The sequence below is a fragment of the Lithobates pipiens genome, unplaced genomic scaffold (genome assembly GCF_037356315.1).
Source record: "Lithobates pipiens isolate NorthernLeopardFrog02 unplaced genomic scaffold, aLitPip1_a1.2 Scaffold_25, whole genome shotgun sequence".
Classification (NCBI taxonomy): Eukaryota; Metazoa; Chordata; class Amphibia; order Anura; family Ranidae; genus Lithobates; species Lithobates pipiens.
The window spans coordinates 101734703-101754141 of NW_027507787.1; the positions used below are offsets into that span (position 1 = coordinate 101734703).

Consider the following 19439-nt stretch of genomic DNA (forward strand, 5'->3'; position numbering starts at 1 on the left):
ATTTTGTTCATTAAAAATACAGGCTATCCCAATTTGTTTTACAGTGCATTCTCACTAAATGGAAATCTCTCAATAAAAGTTTTCTTTGGAAACAACAGTTGTTGATCAGGGAGGCTTAATTATAGCAGTGATACAAATAGCCGTTACATAGTTACATAGTTAGTCAGGTTGAAAAAAGACACAAGTCCATCTAGTTCAACCACAAAAAAAAAATAATAATAATAATATCATACAATCCCATATACCCATTTCTATACCCACAGTTGATCCAGATGAAGGCAAAAAAAACCCCCAGCAGAGCATGATCCAATTTGCTAAAGCAGGGGAAAAAATTCCTTCCTGATCCCCTTGAGAAGCAATCGGATTTTCCCCGGATCAACTTTACCTATAAATGTTAGTACCCAGTTATATTATGTACAGGAAAGTGCAGATTGTCTTAGAAATCTTTCTTACTTTTCCAGCAGTGGGTGTAGAGCCTGGGCTTACACTGTGTAAGAGTTGATTGGAGGAAAAGCACAACCCGCCAGTTCACATAGGCAGAGGAACGAAGGAGCATGCAGAGCTATACTCTGCTAATCTCCCTCTAAGCTCACTCCCTGACACAAATTTTCACCTGCTGATATCTCCTGTGTCGGAGAACTTGTCAGAAGTGACTCATGGTGATAACAGAGGAGCGGAGCAGCAGAAAGAAACAGCACTTAGAGCTTTGGAGAGACATAAGTAAACCCTACAGATATAGGTGCCTAGGGTAGATTTCATGAATGGGGTTTACAACTAATTTAAATTATAGTGATTAAGTCACTTTTGTACCAACATTTTTCAATGACGGATAAGCGGCCCTTTATTTACCCAGTGCCTCTGATGAACACACTGGATAAATAGCCATCAGGCAGGAAATCCACCACATAATTGCTGAGCACCCAGTGGTCATTAGACATCTGGGTACACAGAAACACTCTACCCAGCCGATGCAAGGCACTGGGTACCATGTGATTGATTTGACTGGTTATCACAGCAATCACATGGTATTGTTTACATTGCTGATCCCTCCCCTTTCCAATACAACCAGGGACGAGAGAGATTGTGTATTTATGAATGGGGACATAATTAAAGGATCAGCAGCTGCAGATTCATTCATCCTGTTTGATACAAGGATTAGTATTTATTAACCCTTTTATGCCCCCTCCTCTCTTACAAATACTGTCTCTATGTTGTCGCCATGTCATCTATATATTACCTTTCATCTCCCTTTTCCTACCCATCTAAACAATAAAGCAGAGTTCCACCAAAAGTAGAACCTCTGCTTATCTGCTTACTGCTTCGGCTTCACTGCCGGTGTCTTGTCATATAACGTCCTCCATCCGATAGTGTCCGCTGCGTACTGCGCATGTGCAGTACACAGCAACACAGATTCCGAAAATTGCCGAGGATGAATGGCGCCTGCGCCGTGAGTCCAGGTTCTATCCCCACTATCCAAGTGGACATAGAGTAGGAATAAAAAAGAGGCGAGCGCAGCGAGGCCGAGCCCAAAGCGTGGCGAGCGAAGCTCGCCCGCGAGGGGCCCTCTAATATTCACAACCCTATGTCCGCTTGGATGGTGGGGGTACCACCTCCACTCACGGCGCAGGCGCCGTGAAGCTTCGGAGCTTTTCCGAAGCTTCGTCTGCTCCGTACTGCGCATGCGCAGTTTGGCCCGGACACTATTTGATGGCCGGACATTATACGGCAGAACACCGGCTCCCTTACCAGGAATGGTGGCGGCGGCAGCACCCAAAGTCAACTGGGGTGCTGACATCGCAGGCTACCTGGACAGGTAAGTGTCTATATATTAAAAGTCAGCAGCTACAGTATTTGTAGCTGCTGACTTGAATTTTTTTTTCCCCACGTGGCACTCCTCTTTAACCCTTTATCTCTATGATGCCACTGTATGTGACCAGTACACTAACCCCTTCACTTCTTTCTTCCTCTGTGTATGGCCTGTACATTAATGTATCCGATGCACCATTCTAAAAATACACTTTTAGCCCCCTCAATACGGGCATGTTTCTCAATTTCCAAATTATTTTGGCAAAACATTAGATCACCTTGGGGTGTCTACTTTCCAACAAAGGGTCATTTTGGGGGTTTTCATACTATTTTGCCATTTTGTATTTTACCAGATATAAGCGAACATGTGTTTTTATAGAAAATAAAACACCCAGTGGTTATTAAAGCGGAGTTAGACCCAAAACTGGAACTTCCTTTTTAAGCACTCCTTGCTCCCTTACATGCCACATTTGGCATGTAAGTTTTTTTGGGGGGGGAGTGGGGGCTTGTTAGGAGGGGGACTTCCTGTCCCACTTCCTCCTTTCGCCCAGGGACTGCCAAGGTGACTCCTCCTTTCGCCTTAGGCGGCCCCTCCCTCTAGGCGATCTCCTGGGACACGTGACAGGTCCCAGGAGATCCCCTATCCACTCCGGGAGCGCAGCGCGACTCACGCATGCACTGCCCATGCCCGGCCGTGAAGCCAAAAGCTGTCACGGCCAGGTGCTCAGAGTAGCAATGGAGGCGCCGGTCGAGAGGAGGGGGAGAGGAGTGATGCTCAGTTTGGCAGCATTGTTGGACCGTGGAACAGGTAAGTGTCTGTTTACTAAAAGTCAGCAGCTATGCTTTTTGTAGCTGTTGACTTTTAATAAACATAAAAAAGCCTGGCACTCCGCTTTGAATACAACCAAAAGAAAGCTCTATCTGCAAAAATATATATATAAAATTCATTTGGGTACATTGTTGCATGACAGCATAATTATCAGTTATTATAGCACTAAAAATTGAAAAATGGCCTGGTAATAAAGGGGTAGTACAGGCTGGTAAACTAGATGAACTTGTGATTTTTTCCAACCTGACTTACTATGTAACTATGGGGGTTATTTATGAAAGGCCACTGCAAGTGCACTTGGAAGTGTAATCACTCTAAATCTAAGGAGTAGATCTGAAATGAGTGAGTGGAAGCTCTGCTGATTTTATCATCCAATCATGTGCAAGCTAAAATGCTGTTTTTTAGTTTCCTTGCATGTCCCCCTTGGATCTACAGCGACTTTACTTCCAGGTGCACTTGCAGTGCAAAGTGGATTTTCCTTAAGTAAATAACCCCCTTGTTTAGTGAATGACAGAGTTACATAGTGACATAGTTCGTCTGGTTGAAAAAAGACATAAGCCCATCCACCTTAACCCACAGACTATACCCATACCCACAGTTGATCCAGAGGAAAGCAAAAAAAAAATCCCCCAATAAAGCATTATCCAATTCGATCCAGCAGAGGGAAAATTACCTTCCCGATCCCCCAGGAGGCAATCAGATATTCCCTGAATTAACTTTACCTATAAATATTAATATCCAGTTATAGTTTGAGCATTTAGGTAAGTATCCAGGCCTTTAAAAAAAAAAAAAATCTACTGAGCTGACCAGATACAGCTCTTGAGGGTGTCTATTCCACATTTTCACAGCATACTGTGAAGAAGGCTTTCTGTTTTTGGTGGCTAAATCTTTTTTCCTCCAGACATAAAGAGTGCCTCCTTCCCAGGTGGCAAGCAATTGTGCTGAAAGTTTTAAAATGACTTGCTAATCTATGCTAGACTTACCAGGCTTTACAAGTTTGCTGCACAATTGCAGCAAGTCCTCATTGCATGACTCCAGATCAACTTTATTTGCAAACATTCCTCAAGTCTGCTGCAAGTTTTGGTTCTGTTATGTTGTGCAATAGTCATCCCACCACAGGGTTCACTGTGGCTGAATTTTCATGCTGTAGACTTGCAGAACTCTTGCTGTAAACTAAGCACTGCAACTTTGCTCTTGCAAGAGACTTGCCATGCAAATTTGCTACAAATTGGAAAAGTGTCAACTAGAAATTGTGCTTCAAGTGCTCTGCAAATGTACAACTTACAAGTGAAAATGTGCAAGTTGTACACTGTTCAACAAGTTCAACACTGACACAAAATTGTGGCAAGTTATGACCTTAAAGTGAATAACTGTAAAACAAGTTAATTATACGGGCCATTATCTATTTAATTTCCTCTTCTCATAGAGAATAAATTCCGTTCCTCTAATCTGTCCTCATAGCTGAGCTCCTCCATGGGGGTTATTTACAAAAGGCAAATCCACTTTGTACTGAAAGTGCACTTGGAAGTGCAGTCGCTCTAAATCTAAGGGGTAGATCTGAAATGTGTGGAAGCTCTGCTGATTTTATCATCTATGTCTCTTATCAATTTGGTTACCTTTATCTGCACTTTATCCAGTTCCTCAATTTCTGTTTTGTGAACTGGTGCCCAAAACTCAACTGCAAAATACAGATGAGGCCTTACTAATGATTTGTACAGGGGCAAAATTCTCACTCTATCTCTGCCCCTTTATAAATATAATATATTAAAAAGTAAGAGGCCAAAAATTGATCCTTGGGGTACATCACTAAAACTTTAGATTATTCAGAGTATGAATCATTAATCACTACTCTCTGAATACAGTCTTGTAGACATTTATCTATCCATTTCCAAACTGATTTTTCTTAGCCAGTAGACTTTACCTTACACATTAGCCGTGTGTGGGGAACTGTGTCAAAAATGTTTTGCAAAAGTCCAGTGGAACATCAGTGCTTTAAAAATATGCTCCATAATTATTTGATGGCTACTCCGAGTTAAAAATCCTGATATGCTGCTGCGAGTGCTGATCTGAAGTCGGCTTCTGTTGTACAGGCTGCTGTATGCACTGTCTGAATGTTGGCTGGTTTCTGTTGAACTGGTAATACCAGCCGATATTTGGCCCATGTTTACAAGCTGTAAGAATAAACATGTGAAAGTAATTCTAAACTAAACTAAGTGTAGCACTATTCTTGAATGGACCCTCGCTAATCACTAGCCAGTGAGTTATTCTGTTATGTTAGTTTGCTGGAGCCCTTGGAACTCAACACTGGAGCCCTCAACTTCCCACTGAAGGTATTTGCCCACAAGTGTAAAGGTACCTTTTCAAAGTGTCCTAAAGTTCACAACAAATCAATCTTGTCCCCCAAACAGGTGTAAGAAAAGTTCAACACACAGGAGAGTGGTCAAGGACCACTCAACAATCCAACAACCAAAGAAAGTGTACCAGGATACAGTCCAACCATTGATGACTGCTCTGGCAGGCTGAATAGAGTAGGATGGGAGGCAAGCCTCCTTACAGGTTTCCCTTGAAGCTTTTCTCTCTCTTACTGCATACGGCAGCTGTCTTGACACATGAGTACTGCAAATAGTAATTTTGTCTCAACTAATTGCGTGGTGGGCTTATTCTATAGTCTATCCTCTTTATAAAACTCTTCCTTTATGAGTCATGTCAGAGAAAGTTGTGGACATGAAGCAACCTTCAACCTTCAACTTGAGCAAGCTTTAGTATATCTGATATATAAATATGATTTATTTATTTTTACACCCTTTTTTGTTCTGTTTTCTATTCTCAGAATTATATGCGGCCTTTTTGGAGTTTGATGCAGACCAAGATGGCTTTATCGGTTATAAAGAGTTGGGTGAATGTATGAGGACAATGGGTTACATGCCAACTGAGATGGAACTAATTGAGATTTCCCAGCACATAAAGATGAGGAGTGAGTAATCTACTTTTTCACACTTCAACATGCAATTACAAAGAGCAAATATCAAAATAATTGTTAAAGCTTCAGAAGGTTATAGAAATTTAAATTATTTAAATTGAGCATGGTGGAGTGGGTGATGTTTTGTTTTTGTTTTATATGGAACTGGAAAGGTTAGAACTAAAAAAAGCTTTAAAATCCTGGCACTGGTTCAAGATTTTTCTCATTCTATTGGGCAATGCATTTATATTTCTGTCTGAGTTCCTGTATTGTCTGACATCTGTAATATAGAAAGAAAATTAAAGCATTTTTTTTTGTTTTTTTTGGGTTAACAAAGGATCCTACTCCTTTAACCACTTCAGCCCCAGAAGATTTGGCTGCCGAATGACCGGACCAAACAAAAAAGAGCGACAATTTTGAAAAAAAACATAATATTTTGTACTTTTTACTATAAGACTCCTTTCCCACTGCCAGCGTTTTTCAGGTGCTACAGCGCTAAAAATAGCCCCTGTATAGTGCCTGAAAAAAACGGCTTGATTTACACGCTGGCAGGGCATCACAAAAAGTCCTGCCAGCAGCTTCTTTGGAGCGGTGAAGGAGCGGTGAACTCACTGCTCCTCCACCGCTCTCCCCATTGAACTCAATGGGGCAGCGCTGCGATACCGCCGGCAAAACGCCACTCCAATAGTGCTAAAAATATCGCCGATTTACCGCCGGCGCCCGGGGCAGCTCGGTGTGAAAGCAGTCTAATAAATATCCCCATTTTTTTTAAAAGAGCACATTTTTTCTCAGTTTAGGCTGATATGTATTCTTCTACATATTTTTGGTAAAAAAAAAAAAAAAATTGTAATAAGTGTATATTGATTGGTTTCTGCAAAAGTTATAGCGTCTGCAAAATAGGGGATAGATTTATAGCATTTTTTTTTTTTTTTTACTAGTAATGTCAGTGATCTGAGATTTTTATCATGACTGCAACATTATGGCAGACCCATCAGATAATTTTGACACATTTTTGGGATCATTGGTATTTATACAGCCATCAGTGCAATAAAAATGCCTTGATTACTGTAAAAATGTCACTGACAGTGAAGAGGTTAAGACTAGGGGGCGATCAAGGGGTTAATTGTGTTCCCTAGGAGGTGAGGCGGGGGCTGACTAGAGTAAGCGATGGATCATGGTTCCTAGGAATAGGAATACACAATCTGTCACTCCTCTCAGAACAGAACACAGATTTGTGTGTTTACACACACACTTCTGTGTTCTGTCCCTCGGGGTCTCTAAAAACAAGGAGAATGAGGGGGGAAAAAATAATGAAAAAGGAATGTAAAAAATACATATGGGGCAGAAAACATCCACCCAAACTTACAGATCACCTATGGGTCTGGCTGAAAATGGTGAGGGCCATCCACCGGCCAGGCAAGTCATTAGTCCTGGGAGCTGAGGTGGCATATCACAAGATAAGGTTTTGGAATGAACCCTCAGGAGACAAATGTCCCTGGGAGTAGGGTGTCCCATGGATGGTAGATGGAAGGTGGGTGGCATGACCGTGAGTAATCTGAAAAAAAGGGGTGTAAAATGAATTGTATAAATACATGTATTGAATGTGTATGCTGAAAAAGAAAAGGAAAGGAAGAACCTAGGATTACCCCAGAGGATGAGTGGGGAAAAAAGGAAGTGATGTGATGGGAAACTTATCCTTTGGGGTTATCCTAGGTTCTTCCTTTCCTTTTATTTTTCAGCATACACATTCAATACATTTATTTATATAAATTATGTATTATATATGGAATAAATACTATTTTTTACTATTTCCATGCAATTATTGTTCTGTGTTACTGTGACATTGAGATCCAGTATGTACAGTCATAATTAAAATTTTTAAATGTTTTGGTCAGACACCCATTGTCCATTATCACCTTTGAGTCCTTTCTTTCAGTCATATTGACATACAGGGATGGAGGCATTGGATCTACCTTCTTATGCCTCATGTAAAGTCCCAAATTCCCTATTTCTCCCTTCCCTTCTATTTTCAATGCTGCTTGCATAACACTAACCTGTATACACAATCAGCACTGCCTCCTGTTGCAGTGTCCTTCTCTTTGTATGATTTATAAATATAAGTCCTGCAAATACCTAATTTTACAGCCAAGACTGCAATCACCTGACCACCCAGCTCTCTCCTCAACTCCTCCTCCCCTCCAGACTGACATCAGCAGGGGAATCTCAATCTCAGCATTGAAATTAGGTATTTGCAGCATTTATTTTTAGAAATCACACACAGGGTCCGGGTCACCTGATCACTGTGATAGCCTCTGATTGGATATCACAGTGATCATTCACTGTGAAGTCCACTCACTGTTTTCTGTCTCTGAATGGACAAGACAGTCATATAGTATCTTTCTCTGAAAAAAAAGTGTGCATAAAAAAAATAAAAAAAATAAAATATAAAAAAACCTAGACCAAAGGTTTCATCTAGGTCAGCCCCGGGGTTAGTGTTTGGGTCAAGGTCAGGTCCAAAGGTCAAGGTCAGTATCTCTTGGACAGGATTTTTTTTTTTTTTTACTAGTATCCGTGTCAGTGTGTTTTAGGTAGGAAAAAGCAAAATGTGCACTGTTTCTGGGCTGTACTACGGGTACAAACAACAACTAACATAGACATATGTGGTATTGCTGCGATTTTTCCAGAGCAGGAGAATTTATGTTGGGTTGTTCTTTGGTGGAGGGGTGTGGTAGTAGCAAGAAATATACAGTTCAATTTAAAAAAATAAAATAAAACTATTTCAGGCCAGTTTTGCTTAGATAATTAAAAAAAAATCAGGAGATATCTATTACCATTTACCTCCAACAAGGTATAATCCACCTAAATGCACAAAGTAATTGTGATGATATGTACAGTTTTACTAACACATGTCAAAGTTGCAAAATTGGGCTTAGGCATTAAGTTGTTTTACCCTTAAGTGCAAAGGGGCTAAATAGATCTTTAGTTTTCTATATAGTGCTATTTTCAGGGAGATAACTACAGATCATGACCACAATGTTCTCATTGATTTTAACTTAAAATGCACCTAAATCAAGGTCAGGTAGCAAGAAAGCTGACAGCATAGTTGGTACACTACTGGGAACCAGTGCTGTGGATACAAGTTATTGCAGGAAATAACTGTAAACACACAGTTCTGGGCTTTAAGTTATGCATACAAAAAATGGATTTCAGATTTACTGTGATTATATGCATGTCTTCTACTAGTATGGTACTATAACTGTCTACTTTAAGTGTTATGACAGATGTGTTCCATTATAGTGGGAGGTCGTGTTGACTTTGAGGATTTTGTAGAGCTCATTGGTCCAAAGATGCTGGCAGAGACAGAAAACATGGTGGGTGTGCGGGAGCTGAAGATTGCCTTCAAAGAAGTAAGTTATGTGCAGACACAACACAATCCTTAAAGCTGAACTTCATTCTTACCTTCAGTCTAGAACAGTTGTATAGCCTCCTCTCCTGTACTGAAATGGATTACTCTGATCTCACTGCGACACTGGGAGCTTCTTACAGTGTGTATTACAAGTTGAAGCAAGTCAGATAGTGCCCACCTCATTTGCTGGCTGAAGAGTGTGAAATCACTTTACAAGCTTACAAGGCACTTTTTCAGATACTATATCTCTGTGTCTCTATATATGGCGTCTTTCTCTATGCTTATCTTCCTTGGTATAGATTTGTGTTACCTGTCCATAAAGGCATTAATATTGCTGGGATGTTTTTTGAATTATCTGCCTCTGCTAGCATGATGATGTCTCTGGGTCTAAAACAAAGGTATAATAATAAAAACAGGTTTCATTTAAAAACATCATTGGAATATTGATGAAAGGGGAGGGAGGAATCTGAATGACAACATACCGTATAAGAAGATTAAACTTCAGCTTTAAAGGTTGGATCCAACAACCTAGATTTTTCAACTCTGTAGTGCCCGAAGTCCACTGAGGAAATGTTGAATTGTGGGATGTTGGGAAGCAATAGTTACAGCTCACGTCAGCTATAGTACATGAAACTATGAAGTTGTCACATTGCAAGAGATTATTACCTTGAAAATATATAGATATTAGAAGAGACTGCTCTGTTAGCGATTGATGCCTTGTTCCAAGAAACTCATTGCATTGCTGGTGCAATGTGTAGGCTCCTTCAGGCTTATCCTTGGGAGACATGTCTGTACCAAGTTACGAACTTTCAGTTACGGAGCTAAAGGAAGTGTCAATGGACTAATGCCGCATACACACGATCGGAAATTTCGGCCAGCAAAAGACAGATGAGAGCTTTTCATCAGAAAATGTGACCGTATGTATACTCCATTGGAATTTAGCAGGTCGAATTCCCGCCAGCAAAAATTTGATAGCATGTTCTCAATTTTCCAGATGGAAAAACTTTCTATTGGAAATTCTGATTATGTGTATGCAATTCCAACGCGCAAAAACTCACGCATGCTCAGATTCAACTATGAGATGGAAACTATTGGCTACTAGGTATTGAACTTCCTTTTTCTAGTCCCTTTGTACCTGTTGTACGTCACCACATTCTTGGTGGTCGGAATTTGGTGTGACTGTGTGTAGGCAAGACAGTTTGAGCGGAATTCCGAGCTTTTTCCGACGAGAATTCCAATCGTGTGTACGTGGCATAAGAGTGCAATGTTCCTTTGAATACTACAAGCCCCTCTGCTGCAGTGGAAGATGGGATGTGTAGTTTATTAGTGTAACATCTAACATGGTATAAAAGGTGGACTTAATCCAGGATATTATTCCAGAGAAGGCTATAACCCCCTAGAAAACATGATGCATTATTAGGGTACAATAATTATTGGCTTTAAAAGGCATTTGGATAAATCCCACAAGTCAAAAAGTAACTAATTATATATTGGAAATTGTTGTGAAAAAACATACTATATGATTTAGTGTGCAGAAAGGTGGTAGGAAGGTGTTTGTCTGCAGCTAACATCAGTTGCTACCTCTTTGCATGATGAAGCCACTGTCCAATGGCATTGCAGTGATGGAGCGTTGCATTAGGACTCATTCACATGTACAGTAGCTCACCAAAGTGAGTACACCCCTCATATTTTTGAAAATGTTATATGTTTTCATGTGACAACACTGAACAAATGACACTTTGCTATCATGTAAATTAGTGAGTGTACAGCTTGTATAACAGTTACGGTTGCCACTCCATCCCTTTAAACCTGAACACATATTATTTACACAGGTTCTGTGGCTGATTAAGGTGGTAATTAAACTCACTTGGTGCCTTATCTGCATTTAATTTGCCTCAGAACCTGTGTAATTCAAAGGTGTTCGGGTTTAAAGGGATGAGGTTTCAACTATAATAACAGTGTCAATTTGCTGTCCCCTCAAGATAACTCAACACACAGCCATTCTGTCTAAACCGCCGGCAACAAAAGTGAGTACACACCTAAGTGAAAATGTCCAAATTGGGCCCAATTAGCCATTCATGTGACTCATTAGTGTTACAAGGTCTCAGGTGTGAATGCGGAGCAGGTGTGTTGAATTTTGTGTTATCGCTTTCACTCTCTCATATTGGTCACTGGAAGTTCAACATGGCACCTCATGGCAAAGAACTCTCTGAAGATCTGAAAAAAAGAATTGTTGCTCTACATAAAGATGGTGAACCTTGGCACCTCAGATGTTTTGGAACTACATTTCCCATGATGCTCATGCATTCAGCAGTGTAGGTGAGCATCATGGGAAATGTAGGTCCAAAACATCTGGGGTGCAGATGGCAAAGAACTCTGAGGATCTAAAAAAAAAAATTGTTGCTCTACTTAAAAATGGCCTAGGCTATAAGAAGATTGCGAAGACCCTGAAACTGAGCTGCAGCATTGTGGCCAAGACCATACAGCTGTTTAACAGGACAGGTTCCACTCAGAACAGGCCTCGCCATTTTCAACCAAAGAAGTTGAGTGCACATTCTCAGCGTCATATCCAGAGGTTGTCTTTGGGAAATAGACGTATGAATACTGCCAACATTGATGCAGAGGTTGAAGGGGTGGGGGGGGGGGGGTCAGCCTGTCAGTGCTCAGACCATACGCCACACACTGCATCAAATTGGTCTGCATTGCTGTCGTCCCAGAAGGAAGCCTCTTCTACAGATGATGCACAAGAAAGCCCGCAAACAGTTTGCTGAAGACAAGCAGACTAAGAACATGGATTAGGGTGCAGATCTGCTGGATTTGGTTACATGGGGAGGGCACAGATCTGCTGGGAATGAAGATGGCTGAAAAGTTAGAGGGGCTTTAAAACTAGGCGACAGGGGAAGGGGTCCAGAGATAGAAAAAGTCAGCGAAGAACATATTTCAGAGGGTAGTATTGGGAACATTAGTGGTAGGTTGACTAAAGCACATAAACCCGAGGTAAGTATAGTAACAAATCCTATTTACAACCTCGGAACACCCAATAGGATGACAGTATGCGACCGGTCTAAACTACGTGGCATGTTCACCAATGCCAGGAGCCTGACAGACAAGATGGGAGAACTAGAGATACTGTTGTATGAGGAGGATTTCCATTTTGTGGGAATTTCAGAGACTTGGTTCAACAGCTTTCGTGATTGGCTGTCAACCATTCAAGGCTATTCCCTTTATCGCAGGGATACAGAGGGTAAAAAGGGGGGAGGGGTATGCCTGTATATCAAGAATAATGTACAAATTAATGTGAGAGATAAAACATTTTTTTTTATAGATCTATAAATATGCAAATGATATACAAGAATACTACATAAGGTCTATAAAGTCAATTACCAATTGGGGGAATAGAGACCATTACTAGACTAGTTAAAATCATGCTCATGAAGCAGATTATTCCCATAGCATATAACATGGTCATACAAAAATGTAAAGGTCCAATTCCGAGGGTGCAAGGTATCCAAAGAATGGATTCTATGCACCTCTCTTTTGCTTAATAAAAGATCACGATTCCCAGCCCCCTATTCTTTTGTATCCCATTGATCACCATGAATCTAAGTTGAGACACTAAATGTTTTTTTTTCTACAAAGTGTCTGGCTAGTGGCAATTCTGTCAACTCACTTCTAAAGGAATAATTATGTCGGGCAATGCGATCTTTGACTTTTTGAGTTGTCTCCCTTACATAAAGTAAGCCACAAGGACACTTAATAAAATAAATAACGAATGTAGATTGGCATATAGAGGCTAGCAACATCCCAAGTAACTGAAGATAAACAGATACACAGGGAATTTCTTTTACTTTCTGTAAAAAATAATTAGTGTCCCATATATGAGACCTAGTGTTGACGATCAATGGGGTTAGGCATCTGTCTAAATATTTTGCTAATGGAGTTGTCACTGACTCCATACCTGATACAATCGGATTCAAATGATCCTTATGGCAACATATACACTGGAGATCAAAATTAGAAAACAATTTATGAACACGATTTTTTCAGAAAAACAGCAATCTTCATTGCTCAACATTTGATGGAATTTTTTGGCTATACCATGCAAATAGAACAGTGTTTTTCCAAATAACCAAGGCACTTAAACAAAATAAAAAAAAAAACACAGAGAAAGATTACAACTAAAATTTTTGAAGGTACGACAATCAACTAGTAGGACGTATACAGGCCCTTACTGAATGATTTCATCACATCTGCAGCCACAGGACATCACTAGTTTCTCCCACTGCTCTGGCATGATTTTGTTCCACTCTTCTTCCAGGTCTCTTCCACAGTTTGGTGACTGTAGTGGGTTTCTTGGCCATGATTTTGTCGCCAAGAATTTTCAAAAGGTTTTCTATTGGGTTTAGATCAGAACTCTGGGCTGGCCATTGCATTATTTCAAAGTTTTCAGTTTCAAGGAACTGCTTTACCCATTTTGCTGTGTGACGGGGACATTGTCATGCATGAAAATTGCTGGCTGATTGGGTGATGAACACAGGGAAGAAACCACATGTTGTTGAACAAAGGTTCTGATAAACATTTGCATTCACTCTGCTATGTAGCTGTATAAAAGAGACTCAACTCCTGCTGCAGAAAACATCTCCCAAACCATGATGCTTCCTCCTTCCCTGACTTCCTAACACACACCTTGGGTTCAGTCTTTCCCCAGTTTGACGACTAACATAATGTTTCCCATTGGACCCAAATAAATGAAACTTGTTTTTAACACTAAAGTGAACTTTGGACCAGTTCTCCTCTGTCCACACAACATGTTCCACAACAAAGGTTAGTCTAGCCCAGAGATATACAATTAGCGGACCTCCAGCTGTTGCAAAACCACAAGTCCCATCATGCCTTTGCCTCTGGGTGTCATGCTTGTGGCTGTCAGAGTCTTGCTATGCCTCATGGGACTTGTAGTTCTGCAAGAGCTGGAGGCCCACTAATTGCATATCCCTGGCTTTTGATTCTTTCTGCTAATGAGAGGTTTGGTCACTGCACAGTGGGCTTTAAGTCTAAATTCTCTTACAACGTTGAGACACTGTATGATAAGACAGATCCTTACTCGGTTCAGCGTTGAACTGGCAAGCAATCGTAACTGCGATGTTGAACCGGTTGCACATTGAGATTCTCCGCATTATCCTGTACTCTCTTGCATTTGTCATCATGGACAACCAGCCTTCTTGGGGGACTTAAATGAAAGAGTCTTAGAGGAGACTTATGCCGCGTACACAGGGTCGGACTATCCGGCGGACACAGGGTCGCACTATCCGAACGAGCTGTTCTAAAAGGAAACAAGCACTCAGTGCTAGAGGCAAAACTACCTAAGGCTACAAGAAAATGGCCACCGGCCACCTCAGCAAAAGCGTCTGAGGGCACCAAATGGCCACCAAACTACTAGAAAATGGCTGAAAGGCAAAAAAACGTCCGCAGAGCGCACGACGGCCTCCCCACATGTCACACAGCACAAATATCTCACTGTGGCCCAGAAACAGGGAAGAGGAGGCGTGGACCCTCAACACCCAGCGCAGCCCCCTGCCAGGACCCAGAGCCCCCCCGGAGGACCCCCGGCCAGGTACATGCACTGCACCCCCATGTGCCCAGTCACACAGCAGCCCATAGCATGGGGAGGAGGGAAGGGACAGGGAGAGAAGGGAGAGTGAGAGTCCCCCTAGTCGACCTCCCAGGGAATGCCCAGCTGCTGCATCCTGCCGAGACAGGTGGAACCATACTTACCCCTCCTGCAGGGACTGCTGGACGCATTCAACAGACAGACTCATAACCCAAACAGTACGGGGTGGCTTCCGCCACCACGCCACACTGTGACACATATGTGTGCCATGGAGCATATAGCTCACTGGCCGCCCCTTGATTAGACGGGGCATGTCGTGGCCGACCCAGCGCATAGCTATGGTCTGCTCACGCTCGATAGCCAGGCTGGGGAGACTACAAGGATCTATATTATCCAGCCTGTCACCCAGCCCCACTGTTAATTGTAGATCACAGGAACCAAAAATGTAGAAAAAATTCCCAGGACCAATGGTCCCACTGGGAGCCAGGTCCTTCTCCTACACTAGGCAGGAAAAAAACTGAGCTGCTGGATGCAGTGTGAGGGGTTATAGCCAATAGGACCGGCCCCTGGGTGGTACTGTGCAAGTGTTGCTGTTTTTAACACTTTCTGCCTAGTCCTCTCCTAAAGGGACGATATAACCCTAAGGTCAAGATGACCTGTGTTCGTCAATGATCGATAAACACATTTTTTACAGCTCAGGGAGCAGCAATGGGTTCCAATGTTGCACCCCTATATGCTAATACATTTATGGCTTAGGATTGAGATGTCCTTCATTTATAACAACAAATTATTTTTGGAGAATTGTAAGGGTTGGTTTAGATTCATTGATGACGTGTGTGTGTGTGACATTGGACCCCTATTATTGTTCAAGGATTATTTGAACTATTTATTACCTGGTTTACAATTTAATATCACATATAGCCAGATGGATATCTCATTCCTTGAGAAGTTACTCGGAATCCAGGATGGTAACATTATTAGCGACTCATTTATAAAATCCACTGATTGCAATCAACTACTACATTTCAAAATTTTCCACCCATTTTAGGTTTTCAAATAGATCCCTAAAAGTCAGTTGTCCCGCGTTACAAGGATAGTAATACCGTAGAGCGTGAACTACATTTGAATGAGATGGAGGGAAGACTGACACAAAGGGGTTACTCCAGGGGATTAATTAAGAAGGAACATAACAATTCGGCTGTTACAAATACTTAATCTATTGTTAGCAAACGGATGCCCTTCATGTTGCAATTCCAACCCTTCTCAACAGAAATACAAAAAAAATAGAGACACTGGTCCATCTTAAAAGAGAATTATCCTTCAATCCCTGAGTTCCATGCCCCTCCTGAAAACATGACCTGTTGGGGCGCCTTGAGGACTGGAGTTGAGAAACACTGGATTAGTAAGAGCTGATCAGTGTGTTACACCCATTCCGGCTATTACCTTTTTAGGACCCTGTAATACTGGTTCATACCCTTGTATAAACTGTATTTAGTGTAACTCTATGATTAAAAGGTAAATATTTACCACATCCACATAAGGAACATAATATCCCCATTAGAGGTCATTATACATGCCAGACAACATACATCATTTATGTTATTAAGGGTCCTTGTGGCTTACTTTAGGTCGGGAAGACAACTCAAAAATCTAAAGATCGCATTGCCTGACATAAGTACTCCATTAGAGATGAGTTGACACAATTGCCACTAGCCAGACACCTTGTAGAAAAAAAAAAACATTTGGTGTCTCAACTTAGATTTATGGTGTGATAGACTCACCAGGGACAGAGGCTTTTGGAGGGTACTGCAGGCTAGCCTCTTGCCCACTGACTATGGGCCATCTAAGGCAACATTATTCTTTGAAAGATTTATGCCAGGGGGACTCTTGGAGTAATGTCACTTTGGATTCAAGTCCATGTCTCCCCAAGACAAACAGACTCTGGGACTCTAGGCCGGGGGTCTTTGTTTAAGGCCTAGCAATCTCATAAAAAAATAGTGACTGTTTCACACTGTGAGACTAGCAGATATTGAGGTCATCAGCAAGCCACCTGTCTGGGGTCCTCTGCCATAATGTGTTTATTGAAAGTAGGTCTCCTGCTATGGTCTGGAGGTGTTCTGCATTTATACTTATGATAATGTGTATTGACCCTTGTGAGCTTGGTGACAGCAGTCTGACCTGTAGTGAGATTCTGATTAATCAAAACATTGTCTAGGTGTGACTTCCCATTCACCTATTGTTTCTGTTTGGTGGCTAATTTAACTAAACTCTTAAGGATCCTCTATGATGCCATGAATCAATTGTACCACATTAGCTAAACTATTGTGTGATGTTTTAGGTAAATATTTGGGTCATTGCTAATGTGGTGAGCGACCTCTTTTTCAAATGTATAAAAACCTGTATTCTTCTTTAAATAAACAGTTCTTATTCTGGTTTACTCCAAAACTGGTGTTGCCTAGTTCTTGGGGTAGCTATAGCCAGATTCACGGGCCTCAGGTTCCAGAACTTGGGAAGCAGCTTCTTGGCAGAGATATCCAGTCAGCCAGTCAGGGTATCCAGAGTCCGTCACACATGGTGATCGATGGGATACAAAAAAAAAGAAGGGGCAGGAATCATGAGCATTCTTTGGGTACCCTGCACCCTAACGAGTTAAACTTGGAATCTGACCTTTACCTTCTTGTATGACCATATTACGTACTATGGGAACAGTGTCCTTTGTTAGTGTGAGTTTAACATCTAGTAGTGATCTCTTTTCCTCCAATTGGTAGTTGACTTTACAGACCTTACCTAGCAATCTTGTATATATTTTGTATAGTGATAGATTTCTAAAAACAATTTTTTGTATCTTTTGTATTTTTAGATAATATAAAAATACTTGGATGCATCTAGCACTGTGTGGGAGATTGACCTGTACGCTAAATCAGTGGTCATCAACCCTGTCCTCAGGCCCCTCTAACAGGCCAGGTTTTATGTATTGCCTTGGGGAGATGCAGACTAGAATACTGCAATCACTGAGCAGCAAATGATATCACCTGTGATGCATTTTAGTTATCTTGCAAACCTGGCCTGTTAGTGGGCCTTGAGGGTTGGGTTGATGACCACTGTGCTAAACTACTTCCTTGCTTTGAGACTATTGTGATTATTCTGCAATTAATTTAATTGATTGAATAAGTGAGTCCAGACCTTCAATGAATGTATTTAAATGTGCATACTTGTGAGCTACAGCAGCGCATACTCATGATAACAAAGCTGTTATTTTGAATAGTTGTCAAGATCGCTCCCTATAGGTATCCAACTTATACAGGTAAAGGGTTTATGCATGCTGTGACCATATACGATCTACCCAAAAACTAAAATTCACACAAAAAAGGTAGAAAAACAATAAAAGTGGGTTTAAATACATGTCAGTTGTTTAAATGAGAGACAGATCTTGATCTATCCTATCAAATTATTAGAGAAGTATAGTTTATCATGTCACTGTAATAATGAAAAACATAGCATAGCCAAGTTTCTGTTATTTCTTTATTGCAGTTTGATATGAATGGAGATGGCCATATTAGTGGCCTAGAACTCAGTGATGCTGCGCAGAGTTTCTTAGGAGAACAGCTGAATCCCAGTGAAGTTCAGGAGATCATCCACGATGTAGACCTTAATGGAGATGGCAGAGTTGACTTTGATGGTAAGCAAACCACACCCCTGTGACCACCACACACCTGATGTAATTTTCAATTAATGAGTGGAACTGAAAAGGACAGGGGACATATTAAGCACAAATAAAGTCAAAAGGTTTTGCTTGAAATGGACCTACAGTAAAGACTCCTTACACCCCTTAGTTCAATATTTTACTGCAATTTACATGTTTCTCCCATCATTTTCTATAGAAACGCTTCAGTTTTTATGTAAATAAATGTCCCCCTTCAATAGCTCAGGTGATGTTCGTGATGTTCCTACTCTCTGCTGAATTTTCATTTAGTAGTCCAGAACATGATATGTATCACTGCACAAAAGCCTAAATGTCAAAAGGATAGCTAGTAGTAGTGACATTTTACTGGACATGTTCTATGAAGTCACCTTACCTCTTCAGTTCTAATGAGTTGCGAACCCCAGTATTTCTATCAACACAAGTAGCATAGTCACTCTAATCCACACACTATAGAATGTGTCAAGGCAGATGATATTGGTTGGTGAACGGAATGAAAGGTAGAAAACAATCCCATCCTTTGGCGTCTATAAATCTGCATATGCACAGTATCTTGCATGCCTCTTGCAAACCAGTTGTTCTCTCTGTTTAAAATGTACACCTTACTCTCTTCAAAAGAATAGCCCTTTCTCTGAAGTAGAACTAAAGGCAAAACGTGTTTGCTTTTTTTCCTTTTCATTTTGGATAATGCAAGGGAGGGTTATAACCTCTGGCAGGGTTGTTTCTCCCCCCCCCCCCCCCCCCCGTGATAGAGTGATCAGCACCGTGATAGAGTGACCTGCACCGTGATAGAGTGATCTTACACCAGCACCGTGATATAGAGTACTGACACCTGCACCGTGATAGAGTGATCTGACACCAGCACCGTGATAGAGAGAACTGATATCAGCACCGTGATATTGAGCACTGACACCTGCACCGTGATAGATTGATCTGACACCAGCACTGTGATAGAGAGCACTGACATCAGCACCGTGATAGAGTGATCTGACACCTGCACCGTGATAGAGAGAACTGACACCAGCACCGTGATAGAGAGAACTGACACCAGCACCGTGATAGAGAGAACTGACACCAGCACCGTGATAGAGTGATCTGACACCAGCACCGTGATAGAGTGATCTGACACCA

General features: G+C 41.3%; 2 protein-coding genes across 2 annotated transcripts in view; one reads left to right on the forward strand and one right to left on the reverse strand.

Moving 5' to 3' along the window:
• Positions 1 to 19439, forward strand: part of LOC143930459 (calcium-binding protein 2-like) — a 41652-nt gene that overhangs the window by 12644 nt on the left and 9569 nt on the right. The window contains exons 3-5 of the mRNA XM_077454781.1: positions 5466 to 5609; positions 8892 to 9001; positions 18140 to 18287. Of these exons, the coding sequence (XP_077310907.1) occupies positions 5466 to 5609; positions 8892 to 9001; positions 18140 to 18287 (402 nt within the window). The remainder of the gene's footprint in view (positions 1 to 5465; positions 5610 to 8891; positions 9002 to 18139; positions 18288 to 19439) is intronic.
• Positions 18113 to 19439, reverse strand: part of TMEM134 (transmembrane protein 134) — an 81883-nt gene continuing 80556 nt past the window's right edge. The window contains exon 8 of the mRNA XM_077454785.1: positions 18113 to 18350. Within this exon, the coding sequence (XP_077310911.1) occupies positions 18334 to 18350 (17 nt within the window). The 3' untranslated portion in view covers positions 18113 to 18333. The remainder of the gene's footprint in view (positions 18351 to 19439) is intronic.